Genomic DNA, 19241 nt, shown 5'->3' with positions numbered 1-19241 from the left:
GAAAAAAGAGGTTGATTCTGGTACACAAAGGAAGAGAAAATCCAATTTAACTAATACTCTTAATATCACTGTAATCTGCATCTCTAGAAGAGAAAAAACAATGCCATAGTAAATTCTCGAAGGGCATCTTATACTGCATCATTTAAAAATATGCAATTTTAAAAAGTAGAGGATTTCAAGTAGTTCTAGAAGTAATTCTAAAGTCTTTCACAAACACTATGTATACATAGGGACACTTATTTATATGCATCATAATGAGATTTTCCATTTTTCCAGTTATTGTCTATCTTTCTCCTAGATAAAATACACCTTCCCACAAACCATGCTTATTTTATTAGATCACTACTAAAATACTGACTCATCAATCGAGCCCTTCATATATGTGAAATGCCTGTACATGAAATAGGAGATCACTGAAACTGTTTGAAAATATGGCTTTGTTGCTATAAGCAACAGCAGGAACACCTGAGACATCACTGGATGCAGTCATAAACAAAACTACTTTCCATTTTTAAGCAAAGTTAAAAGAAGAATTTTTAAAAACCAACAAGTCCCTTACATATTCTGTTCAGCCTTTTCTTCCTTTGTTTCTTCCATGTTTTGATCTTCTTGTGCACTATCTTCAGCTGAAATGGCAACCTGCTGAATATAAAAAGATGTATCTGAACTTGCAAATTTTTCTATCCCTCCTGCTTCAATAAAATACAAGCTTTTTAGTCTATGGCAAATGTATTTTTCATTAATCATCCAATTTAGAAAAATCCGACTAAAAGGGATCTAAATTATATACTTATCAGAAGACAGTTACATATCAGGAACAAAGAGATATAACAATTCACCTGAGCATATTTCTTTGTCTTAAAACAATCTCATTACTATGAGATTTTAGTTCCAAATTCATATTCATGTAGTACCCTGAATATGCATTCTGCTAATCTCATCTCCTCCATAAGTAAAGATGAAAATGTGGAAACAACCCAATTTTACATAATTTATCTACAAACTAAGAAAATGAAACAAATGTAGGATTTTATACATGCCATAGATTCACTACAGTAAAACGTAGTCTTCAATTTTTTCAATACAATACATAACATAATAGCCCTGCCCTTAGCCACTTTCAAAGAAAAGATACCTATGACCAAAAATGATGCATGAAAAAAGGTCCATTTATAAATCCAGACTGAATTTTCAGACAGAAGCAAAATAAACATCTTGATACAGTTAATTTCTCAAAAAATCATTTCAAATTTATGTATATATAATTACATCTACTATATATATATATGAAAGCATACACACATTTTTAAAAGTGCTCCGAACAGATCTCACTTTACTACCTTTTAATCGTTACTTTTGTTATTAGCAATGAAGAAGATTCACCACCCATAAGCAATTTAACCCTCAAGTTCACAAATGTATTGATGAATTCAGGATACTTTGAAAACAGTGTTCATAACAATTCAATGCTTCCATGTAAGATCCTGTCACGTCAGGAGAAATGCTGGAGCTGAGTAAGGCAGCCAGAGCTGCTCCTTGTGTTACAACCAGCACAACTACAGAACACTGATGGATGCAAGTAGGAGGCAACTCTCTCCTGAGAGGTAACAAGGCAACCACATGCCGACCCCAACACTCTCTAGAGAGGTGCTGCTTCCCTAGGGCTCCTGTCAGGGATGTCTCTGAGAGACAGCCAAGCCCTGTACAGCCCACTATTAGCCACTATAGTTGTTTCACACGGGTGACACATCCATGAGCAGGCTGAGAAGGGAGTGGCAGTGAGGGCTCTGGAGTGCACAGTCAATCCTCTCAGTCAGAAGGAAAGGGTTTGAAAGGGTTTGAATCTGGTGAGTCAAAAACTGGTTAAAGGACTGGTGCCACAGCCAGGGGTATGGCTTCTTAAGCCATGGCACTTGCTTTGAGAACCTGGTCTGCTAATGTGGTTCATCTATCAGAGAAGGGGAAGAGCTCCTTCAGTCATAATCTTGGCAAGAGGGAAGAGGGCTTAAACTAAAATTGCCAGGGAGGGGAAATTTTTTCCAGAGTCAGAAAGAGATGCCTGGAGAGGAACTGCATTATGTCAACAGAGCACCTGAAGAGCTGCAGAAAGGAATTACAACTACTCCTGTGAGTAACTCAGCTTCATCGAGGGCCTCTAATGCAAGCACGGGGAATAAAAGAGCTGGATACATCTGCCAGGTACAATCTTACTGGCATTGCAGACATGGTATCATGATTCTGATGACTGGAGTGTTGGGATGGATGGATGCAGGCTCTTAAAAAGGCCAGGCAGAGGAGACGAGGAGTGGGTGTCACCCTCTATGTCAGTGACTAGCTGGAGTGCATGGAGCTCTGCCTGGGGATGGATGAGGAGTTGACCAAGAGTTTATATGGCTCACGAAGGACAGGGACAGGTGACAGTACAGTGGGGGTCTGATAAAAGGCTGCCCAACTAGGAATATGAAGCCGATGAGGTCCTCTATTTGCAGATAAGAATAACCTCATGTTTGCAAGCCCTGGTCCTCACAGGGAACATCAACCATCCTAGTATCTGTTGGAAGGGCAACACAGCAGGGCACAGGCAATCCTGGATGTTCTGGAAAGCACTGATGATAACTTCCTTCCACATGTGACAGAACAGCCAGTGAGGAGAGGTACTATGGTAGACCTCTTTCTGACCAACATGGATGAGCTGATGGGGAATGTGAAGCTCAAGGGCAGCCTTAGCTGCAGCAATCATGAAATGGTGGAGTTTGAGTTCCTCAGGGCAGTGAGGAAGGTATACAGAAAGCTCACTGACCTTCACTTCAGGAGAGCAGACTTTGGCCTCTTCAGGGATCTCCTTGGCAGAGTCCCATGGAATAGCGTCCTAGAAGGAAGAGTGGCACATGAAAGCTCGTTAATATTCAAGAATCACCTCCTCCAACCTCAGGAGGGATGCATCCCAACAGAGGAAGTTAGGCAAAAATGTCGGGAGGCTTGCATGGATGAACAAGAAGTTCCCACACAAAGTCAAACACAAAAATGAAGCCTACAGAGGGTCAAAACAAGGACAAGGTAAGGAATACTGAGAGATTGTCCAAGCCAAATGTATCCTGGGCTGCATCGAAAGCAGCACAGCTAGCATTTTGAGGGAGACAATTCTCCCCTCTATTCTGTCCTCAGAAGACTCACTGGAGCATTGTGTTCAGCTCTGTGTCCCCCAACATAAGGACACGGACCTGCTAAAGCAAGTCCAGAACAAAGGATGCTCAGGAGCAAGGAGCACCTTTCCCATGAGGAAAGGCTGACAGAGTTGGAGTTGTTCAGCATAAAGAAAAGAAAGCTCTAGGGAGACCTCAGAGCAGTCTTTCAGTACCTAAATGAGCTTACAGGAAAGCTGGAGATGGACTTTTTACAAGAGCACATAGTAACAGGAGAGGGGGGAATTACTTCAGACTGAAAAAGAGTGAGTTTAGATTAGATTTAGGCAATAATTATTTACTGTGAGGAGATGAAGCACTGGAACAGGTTACTTAGAGAAGCTGTGGATATCCCACCTATGAAGTGTTCAAGACCAGGTTAGATAGGGCCCTGGATAATCTGGTCTAATGAAAGGTGTCCCTACCCATAGCAGAGAGTCTGGAACGAGATGATCTTTAAGGTCCGTTCCAAACCCAAATGTTTCTATGATCTCTAATGATTCTATGGTAACTTGCCTGTTCTCTTTGAGGTCTGATCTTGACAGAGCTATCCGAGCTCTTTGAAGTTTCATAGGGCTCCTCAAAGAACTCTACAAAATAAACAAAAATTACTCTAAATTAGAAAACTACACAGATTATAGTACTGTTACATGATTTCTGACAGCAGGTCACATGAATCCACCCTTTCACTAATGTGGAGTTAGTTCAGAGTTATTTCAGCAAAGTCAAAATTTGTGTTCTTACTAGTGTTGATGCATGCACTCAAAGAAAGAGGTAAAAAAATTTCCAGCTTATGTAAAGGGTATGAATATAATTTATGCATACTCAGCTCTTAAAATTTGCCAATTGTTTTGCACAGTTGTGTGAATGTTTCTGGAATGAAAGCATATGAGAGAACAGAACATGTTAACATACATTGTTCTATCTCTATAGAAAAAGTGACATAGTGAAAAAGTGATCGGAAAGTCTTGATAAATTATTTTTTAATAATTTAATTATAATACAAACTGTATAAAGTAACTTCAATAGAACAATGAAGACATTCTCATTTTTTTTATTAAATAAACAGAGGGACTTAAAATCGTATTCATGCAAATCTCCTACTGCTTTATATGTTAGACCATAGTAAAAGGACACACTATTAAAACAAACCTTGTTCTGATGTTACATCCAATTCCTGCTCAACAAATTGTCCCACTTTATTCAGGTCTTCAGTTATACGAGGCACAGAATTATTTCCATGATTCATTTCCTTCTTATAAAAATATTTTGACTTTGCAGACATTCTGGTGATAGGAATTAGAAATTATAATTAACAACGTAAGTATTTCAAGTATCCTGTTCCTTTCAGACTGCAGGCTAGTGCCTAACTGTAAAATAAACAGTGTTGTGATATGATCGATATCCATACAGGTTTTCTCTCAGACTTTGACTTAAACCAAGCTTAATTTATTTTTTTTTTTTTTTGCCTAGCTGTGATATTTTAGTATGATTAATGGTACACTCTTTCAGATAGGCTGTTTCCAGACTGTGCTATGCCTTCAAAATCATCTGGTTCAGGCCTTATTTATCTCCCTCACAGGAAAACTCAGATAAGACATACAATCATGTCTCAACATACTAGAGATTATTTTCAGGATACTAGAACTAGAGATCTATGTTACTCACTCTCTCTATATATTCTAATATTAGAGATCTATTTTTTTCTTTATTGCAACATAAGATGAAATGCCATAGAGGAATTCAGATTAAGGATTGTTTATCTTCAGGACAGTGCAAGATATTAACAAATAAAATACTTACTGCTTATTCCATCTGTTTTTCTGACATATAACATATATAACATATATAGACACATATGAACATAGCTAGATTAGAGATCCACTCAAATCAAATAAAATTAAAGAAGAGAGGGGAAGTTACCTAAATTCTTTGAGAAAACCATGACACCCATTATAGTGGAAATCTAGATTCTGTTTCCACATCACTAAGTTTATAAACCATGTACAATTCACTTAATATGCAAAAGCTACATTATTTTCCACCTAATGTACATGTGCTGATAGAGAATATTTAATTTGCCTCATGCAGCTGTAATCAATATGCCCAAGTTTAACTTTTCACACAAAATTTAACATGTATATAACACACAATAACAGTATATCTCTACACACTGCTCAGTAGAGGAATTATGACCAACTCGAATTCTTAGGTTATAAAAAAAGTTACCCCAAATCACTTTCACAAAGATTATCATAGATTTGTATAATCTGGACATCAAGAGGAGAACTGGCCACTGTGGAAGAGCCTTCATCCATACTGCTTTCTTCCTCTCTTTTAGACTGGGCTTCAGATAGAGATGCAATTTCTTCCAGACATTGATCATCTGGATGCTATTAATAAAAATAATGACAATCAAAATTCACTAGTTTAAAAAAAGATACCAGATACTTTAAAAAAAAAAGTACAATGCTTTCATATAGAATGATTATGCTTAATTCATATCCTTTTCTTTATTACAGAGCCAAGAAATCCTGGATTTACAGTGGCTGTGAAACATGAGTTTCCCCCCTTTTTGCATTAAGTGAAGGAATGGTCCTCTGAATTACTCAAAGAAAATATAAAAAGATTTCTCAGTATCAACTAAGTGCGAATTGTCAAAGCCACTATATGACAATACAATCAAGACAAATATATAGAGTAAGATTTGGCCTTATCCAGACAATACAGAACTCTCAAATTACCACTGAAAACATTATGAAAGGCAGAAAGACACACATAATGTTGTGGTTAGATGCATGCATAGAACTTGTAAGTTGTAAATAAAATTATTGTCAAAAACCCAGAAAATACAAATCAAAAGTAAAAGGAAAATCTCTTTTTAAATTGGAGAAAAGCCTTCTCAAAAGAAGTCCCACAACCCTCTTCCGTCAAAGCCTTTAATATATTCTCTGACTCTATGTACTTTTAATTAAAGAAGCTAAACAATCCAGTTGTCTCTGAAGTATAAACTAAAGTAATACGTACCAGATTCGTCTGGCAAATCTCTTCCTTCATATTCACACATATATTCCAAATCTCTGTAACAGTGCTAGTCATTTTTCAGTGGTCTCTAACCAATTAAAATACTCCGGTCAGACTGTATCTGCACTGTCCTCAAAGACAAATGAACTTAAACTCTTGCGAGAGGAACTCTTTCTTTATTCTTTGTCTTGCTTTAACATATTCTATATCCAGTAGTACATTTTTTCAAAGATGATGTCTAAAACTAGACATAGTGGAGAAATTTACAGAAATTCACGCAAAAAAATGTGGTATCTGGATCAATTACCTATATTTTGAACTTCCAAAGAGAACTTGCATCTCCAACTCAAGTATTTCTACTGACAGAGTTTCAGTATTTCTGGAATTTTTATATTTTCTTAGCAACTCTTAAAAGAAAGGCTATTAGTCAATATTCCATGTTTTACTGAGAATATAGCTATGAGGTAAAACATGTATGTGATTTTTCCTTACTGGCATAAGTCACTGACACATTTCACTGACACTTGTCCCATCCTTTTTCTTACCTTACATTTTAGGCTCTTTGTTTGAGATCTGTCTCCGTGTAACTGTTCTAGCAACCAAAAAGATGTAAGGACAGCTGCCGATGATGTTTTCACATGTAGCATTGGGAGAGTCTCTTCTAAGGAATCTCGTTTATTGGAACCACAGAGCAGTCTTTTATCTGACCACCTGATCATCCACTCCAGCAATTTTGAAATATTACTCAATTTGCCCATCAATTCTATAGGCAGTTCTTCTGCTGGTACAATACCAACTACATCAAGAGTTTTGTAAATATATTTAGAAATTGCCTCAGTTTGCAGGGTAGAGGAAGTATGGTTAGGAAAGGCCTGGCTTGTTAGTGCAACAGTCAGATTGTCAGTCTGAGCTCTGTATATTGACTTGTATTTTAAACCAAATAAGCCTTCTTTAAGTCCTTTTGCTAGATTATGCACAGAAGGTTCTGTGACCTGTTCAACAGACTGAACAACTGTTGGTTTTTCCAAAATATTTTTGTTTTCATTACAGGCAGACACTTTTTCAGGATCACAAGACGCCAGGGTGACAGTATAGCAAGACCCGGCTCTAAAAACACTTTGACTTCTAGTTTTGTTTTGTCGACGTTTTAGTGTTGTGTGAACATCAAAAAAGAGTGAGTTCAATTCATGCTCTTGAAGCAGCCCAGAAAAGCTAGTGAGAAATGGAATTCCAAGGTCACTGTTCTTTATCAGATCTCTCTCAAGAACATAACTCAGAAAGAGTTCTAAAAATCTAACATATTCATCATCATCACGTTCAAATTCCCATGCACCTACTACAGGGAAATTACATTGATTAAGAATGACTCTCCTGCATGCTTTGTCTTTGTGTTTTGTTTTATAGTTAGGAGCTTTTATCTTGTGTGTGGTATTTTTGCTACCTATTTCCCTTTGTTGTTGGAGTTCGTTTTCCCTGTAAGAAAATAAATGTAAGAACTATTAATACTCAAATGCATTTTAAGAAGAATTACATGCAACATTAATTCCTTATCTTCCACTGAAGTTAAAAACAGCCAACAAACCCAAATTTACATTACTACAATGTATAGGTGGCAAATGAATCAAATTCAAAATCCACAGAAACTAGGCATTAACACACACGAATGTAGGCATAGCTGATAGTAATTTACACTTCAATAATATATTAGTCACATACTAACTGATATAACGTTGTCTGTTCTAAGATTTGGGAAATTTTTCACTTGATAAATCTCTCATAGTGACAATTAACCTGTTTGGTGAAGAGATTACTTGATAAGCAGGAGGAAACTCTTTTTTTCTTTTTCCCCTAATTTAAATCAAAAGCTTTCTGCTGCAGTTTTTTCATACCTTGGGAATGAAGGTGTTTGAGCTCTTGTTTCTTCAGTATGCAAAGCATCAGAAAGTGTGTCTGCTGTGTCTGCATCACTATATAACTGAGGATTCCCAAAATCAGTAAGTGTGCTTGTGCTTAGACTAGTGCCTAGTGAGAATCTGTCATAACAGTGTTCCTCATCATTTGATGCTCCCTCTTCTACTGGCTCCCATATATTAATTTCTATAGGGCCTATGTTCTTTACTACACGTCTCAAGGCCTTCTTCCTCACTTCTTCAGCAGCCTGTATAACAACAGACATAATTTCTTCACTTTCAGGATCTCCTGAAAGAAAGAAAAACAAGTCTTCAATCTTAATCTTCAGTTTTAAGTAAGTCTGTCAAATTGAGACATGAATTAGATTTCAATTAAAATAATAAATTAGAGCCATTTATAAATTTAACAAAAAACTTTGATAAAGTGAAGAAACATCAACACTTTGAAAGCCATGATACCCTGTGACTGGTATAGATGTACCAGAAAGAAAACACAGAATTTGTCACAGAACTCGAAGTTGTCCAACTGAAAACTACAATAATTGTTTTGCATGGGGTATGAAAGAAAGTATTGTCACAAGCTGATAAGGAGGATAAAAACCACAGCTTTTTTAAAACTTCCTAAATAATAATGAACATTACCTTTAACAGTACTATGTCTGAGTCGCTGCTGAAGTCCATGATATTTATCTCTTAGTGAAACTCTTATATCTTCAGGATTAGGAAATGCCTTTACAAAAATCTCTGCAACCTACATACAGAGAGAAAAGCATTTTTTCCAGTACCTATCATTTATTATCAAGTAGGTGTCTTTTCACCAAGAACCTACACCACAAGAAAATCCAACTAGTAAGTTTTCCAAGGAGGAGAAATACTTGTGATAATCTCTATTGCTTTTATTCTAGTTTTAAGGTCTTTTACCTTTTTTACTGGTGGCAATTCTCCAAGCAGACTCAAAATTACATCTTGAACTAATTCTTCAGCATTCATGAATCTGCAGAAAGGAAGCATTCGACAAGCCCACTCCACCGCATTCAGACAACGCTCAACTGTGTAGGCATCATATCCGTTCTTATTCAGATCCTAAAAAAACCACCAGAAACATTAATTAGTAGAACAATATATTTCAGCAAAATTATTCATACATTGTAAATAGTAATGCTTCTCTAACTTACCTGCCAAGCAGAGTAGCGTATGAGGACAGGAAACAGATCAACGTTGTAATGGGTCATAACATATACCAAAAAAAAAAAAAGAGGGGAAAAAAAGGGCTTTTTAAAACCAGCTTAGGAAATTATTCCATTAGCACTCTGCTGAAGAATTTGTTTACAGTCACAAATAAAACTTGAGGATTTGCCTAAACTGTGAAGTAAGCAATTCTACTTTGACTTAAGGTGATTGATCATAAATTCTTTCCTGTGAGCACGATAATTAAGCATTGCAAGAGGATGGATTGGTTTATTTTGAACTTTATTTTCTATCTCATTTGTCACTGTCACACAAAGTACAGAAAAATCAGAGTATTCTACCATTTGAAACAGTGCCATCTTTTTTATTTGAAACTTGGTTTTTCTGGTGAAGAAAAATTTCGGACATGTTACAGAATGCATAACAAATACGCTAGTAGTTTCTTTCTTTTTCTTCCTGGACCTCTGACATCAATTGATGAAGGCATAAATAGAGAAAACATGATTAAATTTTAACTTTTTTCATTACTCTTTCTGACAACCATATATATTTAACACATCATAAATCCAATTTTTGGTGCTCTAAGTATATACTACTCAGAAAATACTCAAAATATCTTGATCTAATGGGGAAAAAAAGCCAAACCAGAAGGTAAATTCTTAGGTCAACAAGAGTAGAAGCTAGTGCTTTCCTCGCAGCTCTTCTGACTCAAATACAAAGCAAAAGCCTAACAGAAATATTGTCAGAAGTACTGTATGGAGATCACATGCACAGCACACTACCCCATAGAATCAAATACATAATTTACATTGCAAACACTGTGCTCATTTTGTTCTGTTATGCAAACAGAAGTTCTCGCAGAAATATACAGCAGATCTTTAGAATTCTCATGGTGTCATGAAATTAAGATGTATCTCTATTATATTAGTAATACAATTACCTTGATATTGTTAACATTTTCCCTTGCAGTTTGGTACCGCCTACAGCTGTCAGATAATTTTTCACGAACGTGAAACATCCAACACAATGCACAGAACTCTCTGAACCAACCTACAATACAAATATGCAGTATGGTGAGATTCTATTTAAATACATTAAATAGAGCAGCCTGAGATTTTTCAGTATTGCTCTGGAGCTACAGCTCCTTAGTCTCACTTAGTGTTCATGTTCTTTCACATCTGTCAGGTCTGTAACATGACCCCCCCACCCCCAATCCAGAACAGCACATTTTAGAATAAGAGTTTGGATAACTAACATAAAAGGTGGAAATGAAATGTGCCCCTGACATATTGCAATATGCTATTTCAAGCTAGAAAGAGCTTATTTTCCACCTGTGGATTTTTACTGGTGTTCTTTTTTCTAGCTCTAAATTATTTTATGTTACTGCACACAGACCTAAAATTTTACAGGTAATGTCATCAAGCTGATGGGCTGCAGAAGATCTAGATCCATAGAGAACGGTGTGGAAACTGCAGTAACGAAGCAAAGTCTCTGGGAATGGACTCAGCAAAGGAAGAGAACCTTTCATTCGAATCTATAAAAACAGGTAAATAAACAATCAAAACAGAAATAAAAAACAGCTAACATTTTACATGTATCACTGTTAAATGCACAACCTCTCAGTTATTACAATACTGCCAAGATCAGTAAAACTCCTTGAAGCTTGCTTTCCATTTTCTTCAACTCACTATTCTGAAAATTTATTGAAACGAATATGTTTAATATGAGCTATGGCAAAAAAATGCTTTTCTTTGAATGGTATTCATGATTACTATGAAATACAAGAGTAACACAAAGTGTAAGAACAACTAAGATCACAATCAAGAAACCAGACTGATTCAACACACTCCAGGCTGCTGTCACCACGGCTGACTAGCTTTGCCTCCAGTTTCAGTTGGTACATCTGACCAGCTCCCCATGCCAACACAAGCCATGTGACCATGCAAAAGTAAATACTTTTCAGTCAGATCAGTTCCTGATCTCAATCACTGCATTAATGCTGCTGCAGGGGGATTGCATGAAGGGAGAGCCACACACACACCCTTCTCAACTCAACCTTCCTTAAGTGTCTATGTTACAATGACCTAAGAAAAGATTGATTTTACACAAAAACTTTCAATCAATTTATTATGAACTTGTTTCTGTGCAAACAAATTGCATAAAAGTAAAATGAGATCTTAGAAGTTCTGTGCACTAAGATGATCCCTTTACCTGAAGTGAGCATTACCTTCTCTATTACATACTCAACCCTAAGTGATTTGGAGTCTATTTCCAGATAACAGCTATAACTCCCAATTACAGTCTGCTTTCTTCTTTCAGTGGAAAATAAATTAATTTATTTGTTACCAAGTAGGTATAGAAAGACACCCAAAAGGAAACACTTGATGAATTAGATACCACATATCTTTAACTTCTGGTTTCCTAAAAAATTGAACATGACATGTAAAACTAGAAGATGACATGTACAAAATATGACATCAAAGCCAAGGTGAGACTGAATGCTTCTGCAACTGCAAACTCATCAGTAATATTTACAAAATAAACAAGTTAAAAATATAAAGTTAAATATTTACTTTCTGCATAACTTTTCTAGCCCACTTCAGTTGCGTAATATACCACTGTGCTGCAGAGCATGAACAATGAGCAGCCCGGAAGAGCAAGATAATTCGTTGAAGAACTCCTGACACTTTCTGACGGACTTCTTTCTCCATTTTTAACAGAATGTCATCGCTGTCTTCCTGAAAATGCAAAGACAAAGCCCAAAATTAGAAGAACATATAACTAAATGTTGTTACTGGTCCTAATCCTTTCTTCTTTACAGCATAGATAATTTATGGAAAAAAACACAGAGGTACACATACTTTCTCCTCACTGCTGTGCTACTGAAGTAAATGAGCAGACATGGAAGAAAACAGAAAAATGAGCTCAAAGGAACCAGAATAAAGCTCATAAGGATACATAAATACATTCAAACAAACAGACAAGAAACACACTTACTTCACTGAGAGAAGCTGGTTGAGGACAGTACAATGGTGGTGCTGGAAGACAGAGCCCAACTGGAACCAAACCATACAACTTTCTGCAAAGATCCTTGGCAGAATCCATCAAAAGCTGAAATGTCTCTGAGAGAATATCAACATCTGCCATAACAGCTGCTTTCAGTAGTTCCTCCATCGAACTGTAAAGAACATCTGCATCTTCCTCTTCAATGGGATCTATAAAATATGAAGCCCAGAAATGGATAAATTAATTGAATCAATACACAGATCTTCATTCTGACATCATGAGGTTATGTTGTCTGAATTTGCATTCATATATTACAATGATAGCTCTCATCTACTTGCTTTAGGATAACATCTCATACATTTAAAAACTAGTATTCAATTATAAATTTTAATTTTTGCCCCATTACCATGAAGCCTATTGCCTTTCTAGGTAGAGAACTGAACTTTTTAGCCAGGCATTTGCTTGGCATAACATTCTGGCAAATCATTCTTACCAAGAAGGCAAAAACCGGTACACTGTTAATAATGACTAAAGCAACTCTTTTATCAGTATGTACATCCACCTACTGACAATAATTTGAAATATTTTTGGATAAAAAGAGGATAAAATACAGAGATTGTGCCAGTAAATTATCTGTAGAATATAAATAAGGACAGATTGACCTAGCTAACAGTGTGAATTTCAGCAGTTAAGTTAGGAGCTCACAGTATCTGCAGAGACCTGTGAAGACCTGGCCAACAGCCAGACAGACAACTGAGAGACCTGCTTGTGTGTCTTCATGTCTCTAAGAGCAAGACAAGGGGAGAACAAGAGAGCCATGACCATATGCCAGAATTACAGAGTGTACACCGGTTTGTGTGTGTCTCTGAAGGTCAGGCACCTGGACAGGCTGAGGAGCCCAGAGCAGCTCACTGCTGTATCCCATATACTGACGGGACTGTATACTCCAGGCCAGCTGCTGTGGGGATGCACGGACAGTGTGTTTGTGAGTCGGCCTATAGCAGAAAGCAGAGAGGGGCTAGTGCTTTGGGGGCTCACACAGACAGACATGAGCAACCTGTGACACTCAGCAACTGGGTTTGCTGGCCATCTACTCTGCTAATGGCCCTGCCACTGGCCCAGCTACTGGAGTGATACACACTGTGCTATATGCAGACCTTCACCCTGGCCAACAGGAGAGGGAAAGGTGACAGGATAGTTGGTACTGCCCGTGTGAGTGGTGAGCAGGTCTGTAGGTGTGGGCAGTCATATATAGGTGCTGTGTATGCTTGTCTACTACTGGGAATACATTCTCAGCCTTGCTAACTGCTGGACCTAGGGATCCACTTTATCAGAAAGGAAAAGGCAAAACTAAACACCTTGTTTAAATTTCAAGTTGTTCTTGTTCTAATTTCAAATGATGCTACTTCCCATAATGTTAACACATTATTTTGTTTGTTTATTGTAATGAAGATTCTGTTTCCTTCCAAATAAGTTAATATTAAATACAGTCAATAAAGGTTTGGACAATACAAATGAGAAGACATGACTGATAATATATTCCATTTCTGGAATGAACACAGCCAAAACACACACACTCGTGAATTTGAAGTGCTTGAATATATTGTAACAGTAATACACACATACTGGAGAAAACAAAGCAATTATTTCTTTCTCAGACAGTGTATAACACTGAATATGTGGTCAAATAACATAAAAAATAACCACAATTATTTTTCATTTGAAGTACCTGTGAACTTCTTGTATTTAGTATGTCCTGATGTTTCAGAAGTTACCGGCTGTCCTAACAAAGACCGTAACTTTTCCTGAAAAGTCTGCATTGGTAATAAGCTTAATGACAGGTGACACTCTGGTTTTTTCGTTCTGAAAGTATAACAAGAAACTGCTCATGAATTACAAAGTAATATCCATAATCTGATGAAGATCTGTTAAACGAATATCTATGCCAAAATAACTCATCATAACACCTTAAGTTCTACACCTACTAGGAATCTGAATATGAATTTCTGAGTAAATACATATGGCTTGACATAATAAACTTCATAGAAATAACTGTATAAAAACGTATAGTATACTAATTACAATTGCAAATTTACCTTGAGAGGTCATCAGAGTTCTGACAATACAGCTGGTAGGCCAGACCAATTGAAACAGACAGCTTCCAGTCCCCAAGTGTGTGTGCTAACCACACAGCCTCTGGAATGAGTCCACCAACAAAGAACAAATCAAGAGCATATTCAGCTGTCCACACAGATGAAAGGTTCTGGTCCCTGACAGCTCTGCTAACCAAACAGTGTTGCAGTGGAATGACACGAGGAGAGAAGTCTGTGACATGAAAAACACATTTTAAAGTTTACATAAGTACTCATACTATCAGATGAATAATATAGAATTCATTTCTTCATGCTGCTTGTGGATTACTTTCAGTGTACAATTGCTTTTATTATTAATTTACTTTTATTAGAGGTACACCATGGAACTGCATCTGCAGCAGCAGATGCAGCTCATGCAATGGTATTCAGAATAGGCTGTTTTCCTGCTGTATAACGTAGGATACGAAAGCAGGTAAAAAATTGTGTTGTTTTTTTTTTACTTTAAAGACTTAATCACATTGATGGACCATTTGCAAATATTCTTCATATCTGTAGCATAAACCAGAAGGTACACTTGAGATAAATGGAAATTCCTACAGTTTTCCTAACATACCCACATTGTTTGTACACACTGCTTATTAAAGAAGACAGAATGTTAAAATGCATTTTTGAGAAAGAACAGTGATTCTTTGATTTTAGGCGAATATAGAAAGACTTCAGATAAATTTAGTATCTCCTTCTTTGTTTACATTTAGATTTGTTCTTCAAGGTTTTGCTTCATGGTTCTCCTGAGGAGGTATTGATCAACATAAATTCTAAGAAGTTATTTGGTTCTCTCACAGTTTCTGTTTTGCTCATACATTGGCATTACCTAGGAGATATTCACACTAATCCAGCTTGTACAATGTAATTGTACCCCGTTTGTCTCACCTTGAACATTGATCTTTGTCTAATCAAGTATTAAAATCAAGGTTTTATTTTGTAGGTTTTCTCTTAAAAGATGTCCAAATAAAACATTCAAAAGACCATAAGAAAGAAGTAGATACCAGTGCATGCTGTAGTGCAGAAACATTAAAAATACTCAATGTATTCAAATACACTACAGAAAACTTAATCAATCAAAATAAGTTAATATTGTAAAAAAAAAAGTGGCATTATAATGTCAACTTACTGGTAGAGCACCTAAAATATTTCCAAACAAATCTTTATTCCCACAAATACTTGAAAAAGAAGCTCTGAAAATAAAAATTTCCTAACAAAGAAAATCTTAAAATGGAATCTCTCTGAAATCACTCACTGTGATAAACAGTAATTCTCAGAAAAAAGCTGTGAAGCAGGACTTAAACTAACAAGTACTACTTGGGTTCAACACCAATCAACTTGGCATTCCCACTTGCTTTGACAGTATGATGTCTGAGGCATTGGGTTTGGATTGCAAGACCTTGACTGTCAGATAACCAAAATATGTTTTCCACTGGCTTTTCAGCTGGGGTCACACCACATCACAGATTCAATTCAACTACTTCAGCACTGTTGTTATCTCATTTCTGGGAGGATTGCTGTTATCTCACTTCTGGGAGGATCAGAGTCAGTCAGAGCCAGATCTTTAGGCAAAATCGTAACAATGGATAATAAAAAGGCTGAGGTACTTTATGCCCTCCCTTCCTCAGTCTTTAATAGTAAGACCAGTTTTCTGAATAACAAGCCCTCTGAGCTGGAAGGGCTTCCTGAGGAAGACAGGAATGGGGACAGAATGAAGACCCCACTCTAAGGGAAAATGGTCAGCAACCTGATACACCACTTAGACACACATAATTCTACTGGGCCAGATGCGATCCATCAAAGGGTATGGAGGGAGCTGGAGAAAGTACTAACTGAGCCAGCTTCCATCATTACCCATGGTCTTGCCTCACCAGGGAGGTTCCAGCTGACCTGAGGTTGGCAAAAGGCACACCCATCTACAGGAAGAGCTGGAGAAGAGTCTTCAGACCTGTCAGCCTGACTGTGGTGCAGGGGAAAGTCACAGATCATCTTGAGACCCATCATGAGACTTGTGTAGGACAACCAGGATCAGGCCCAGCCAGCAGGGATTCAAAAACGCAGGTCCTGCTTGACCCAACATGATCTCCTTCTATGACAGGGTGCAGGAAGGCTCTGCAGAGGGTTCTAGATTGACAGGCTGAGAACAATTGTATGGTATTTAATAAGGCCAAGCGTCAGGTCACAACAAATCCCAGCTATACTACAGGCTGAGGAAGGGAGCCTTGAAAGCTGTCCAGTGGGAAAGGACCTGGGCATGCTGCTTGACAGTGGCTGAACATGAGCCAGTGTGTGCCCAGGTGGCCAAGGGCATCCTGCCTTGTATCAAGAAATAGTGTGGCCAGCAGGACTTGGGTAGTGATTGTCCCTCTGTACTCAGCAGTGCTGAAGTCAGCTTGAATGCTGGGGTCAGTTTTGGGCTGCTCACTACATGAAAAACACTGAGGTGCTGGAGCATGTCCAGAGAAGGCTGGGGAAGGGTCTGGAGCACAAGTCCTGTGAGGAGCAACTGAGGGACCTGGAGATGTTTAGCGATGAGAAAAGGAGGCTCAGAGGAGACTTTATCACTCTACAACTCCTTGAAGGCAGGCAGGCTGTAGCCAGGTTGGGATCCATCTTTTCTCCCAAGTGCCAAGTGATAGAAGAGGAAATGGCTTCAAGTTATGCCAGGGTAGGTTTAGACTGGGTATCAGGAAAAACTGCTTCCCTACAAGGGTTGTCAAGCATTGGATGTGGCTGCCCAAGAAGGTGGATTGAGTCTCCATTCCTGTAGGTACTTAAAAGATGTGTAGCTGTGGTGTTTAGGGACATGGTTTAGTGGTGGCCTTGGCAATGTTAACGGTTGGACACAAGGATCTTACAGGTATTTTCCAACCTATATCATCCTATCTGTTGGAACAAAAACTGTATCAGCTACAATTTTTTTGCAACATCCCTATGGTTTTTTCCTGTCTCCTACTCCACTGAAAAGCTAACTTGAACATCAAGTTAAAGCATAACAGACATCATTGATACATGTGAAAAATATTGCAAGATTCAACTGGAACTGCTTGTGTAGGAAATACCTTGTTTGATGTGAAGTGGATGAAGGATGTCAACATTGTGGGGAGGAAAGATATAGAGCAGCTGCTTTGTGAAATAAGCAGCCATGAATCGTGCCATGGATTGAATCACAGCCATGGCAGTGTCAGTATGAATGCTGGTTACCATCCATAGTTCATGCTGAGAATACTTGGTATCTAAAAAAAATAGAATTATAACATTATGAGAAAAATTATTTTAAATTTAAATGCTAAAAGTATTTAATCACAGGTTATAAAACATTTTTTAAAACAAGCAAACTTACATAGTTCTTTAACAAGCCTTCAGAACTTACAGAACTTAATCTTTTAAACTAATTACACATTATACTAATATTAGAAGACTTATATACTAGGTTTCTAATGACTGGAGATAGTCTTTAGTACCTAAATTTAGACCTGCATTGAATCAAAAAAATGTTTGGTCAAACTTGGAAATTCAGGTTAGAAATTCACTAAGATTTAGACTTTGTAACAAAAAACCCAATTCATAAGCATCTGCAAAAATGGTCAAATTAGGACTGATGACCAAACTAAAATCTGCTATTTTTTCATGCTATATCACAAAAAAGTTAAATTAATATAAAATCAAATCACCTAATTTTCCCCTTATTTTTGTTTATCAAAGCTTTTCTTTGAGAGGATTTGAGTCTAAAAATATTTAGCAGGTGACTAGTAGACAATGAGAGTTGTCTAAACACATATTCCAACAAGTGCAGCTCAAATATCATCTGAGGATCAGAAAAAAAATCACTGAAAACAGTGCGAAGTGAAAAGTGTCAAAAGCTGTCAGGTGTGCATGTGAGGGCACAGAAATTAGACACTAGGTTATTCAAACAGTGTTAACATACCTTACTGCACTTTTAGGCAATGTAAACATACCAGAAAATTCTTCCATCTGACTCGTGGAGAGCTGTGACCGCCTTAGAATCTCCCTAACCAGATGATCGCAGAGTCCCTGAGCTTCACACAGGTTATACTGATACAGGTGACAAAACAGTATTGCAAGATAGTATCTACGCTGAAGAAAACATGCTCTTTTTCCTCCTGCATTAGAAGATTAAAAAAAGGTAGAAGTCCAAGTGGAAGAGAAATAATAAATACAAAAACAGATGCAGCAAATAAAAGTACTAGTTCTTTCCTCTTCAGAAACACATCTACATAACAATACACTTTGAGGAGTAGAAATCAGGAGCAGCTACTTTAGGATATGATTCTTCTATACAGCCCCTAATGCTCATCCACAACATTTTTATTTCTAGAGATATGGCAGTTTTCAAAACAATACTATGCATAACTGTTAAGACACAGACGAAGGAGAGCTGAAGGGTGCCTAGCCTTCAAAGAAAGAATGCCTGAACCACAGTGGAATCCACCAAACCCCCAATACTCTGAATTTTCCTCAATGAAGTATTCTTTATTCTAATAAGCAGCAGAAAATTTTCTCATGATGCCTAGAAAGAGATTCTGCTCTATCTGTTTCAAATCAATTCTTACAAAAACTCCTGACACAAGTTTTTTTACTTTCTAAACACTAATTATTTTCATTTTACAGCTACTAAAGGAATTGATTTTTGTTCGTCTGTTTTTCTTTGTCTCTTTCTTGCTCACAAATTTAGCTCAAGCTTTTCTGTACCATGTACTTCATAATCACAAGAAAGCTCTGTTATTAAAACAGAAATGCACAGAATTTTCTCAGAGAGCAACCAGACTTAAATT

The 19241-nt window shown here is 37.2% G+C and overlaps 1 protein-coding gene across 5 annotated transcripts in view; it reads right to left on the bottom strand.

Annotated features, from left to right (window-relative positions):
- Nucleotides 1-19241, bottom strand: part of CPLANE1 (ciliogenesis and planar polarity effector complex subunit 1) — a 57689-nt gene that overhangs the window by 24027 nt on the left and 14421 nt on the right. For 3 of the 5 annotated variants that reach the window (XR_015799527.1, XR_015799526.1, XM_088156641.1), the window contains 17 exons: nucleotides 18405-18569; nucleotides 17508-17681; nucleotides 14407-14635; nucleotides 14040-14173; nucleotides 12302-12519; nucleotides 11878-12042; nucleotides 10700-10838; nucleotides 10245-10354; nucleotides 9038-9199; nucleotides 8759-8867; nucleotides 8096-8405; nucleotides 6752-7679; nucleotides 5412-5575; nucleotides 4335-4468; nucleotides 3699-3772; nucleotides 2801-2869; nucleotides 560-642 (listed from right to left, as the gene is read on the bottom strand). Coding sequence is in view for 1 of the 5 variants with exons in the window: in XM_088156641.1 (XP_088012767.1) it covers nucleotides 560-642; nucleotides 2801-2869; nucleotides 3699-3772; nucleotides 4335-4468; nucleotides 5412-5575; nucleotides 6752-7679; nucleotides 8096-8405; nucleotides 8759-8867; nucleotides 9038-9199; nucleotides 10245-10354; nucleotides 10700-10838; nucleotides 11878-12042; nucleotides 12302-12519; nucleotides 14040-14173; nucleotides 14407-14635; nucleotides 17508-17681; nucleotides 18405-18569 (3367 nt within the window). In the remaining 4 variants the exon portion in view is untranslated. The remainder of the gene's footprint in view (nucleotides 1-559; nucleotides 643-2800; nucleotides 2870-3698; nucleotides 3773-4334; nucleotides 4469-5411; nucleotides 5576-6751; nucleotides 7680-8095; nucleotides 8406-8758; nucleotides 8868-9037; nucleotides 9200-10244; nucleotides 10355-10699; nucleotides 10839-11877; nucleotides 12043-12301; nucleotides 12520-14039; nucleotides 14174-14406; nucleotides 14636-17507; nucleotides 17682-18404; nucleotides 18570-19241) is intronic. The other 2 variants (XR_015799528.1, XR_015799529.1) reach the window with 2 other exon arrangements.

The sequence above is a fragment of the Sturnus vulgaris genome, chromosome Z (genome assembly GCF_052056855.1).
Source record: "Sturnus vulgaris isolate bStuVul1 chromosome Z, bStuVul1.hap1, whole genome shotgun sequence".
NCBI classification, from domain to species: domain Eukaryota; kingdom Metazoa; phylum Chordata; class Aves; order Passeriformes; family Sturnidae; genus Sturnus; species Sturnus vulgaris.
The sequence above is the reverse complement of the archived record's forward strand: the minus strand, read 5'-3'. Positions and strand labels throughout refer to the sequence as shown.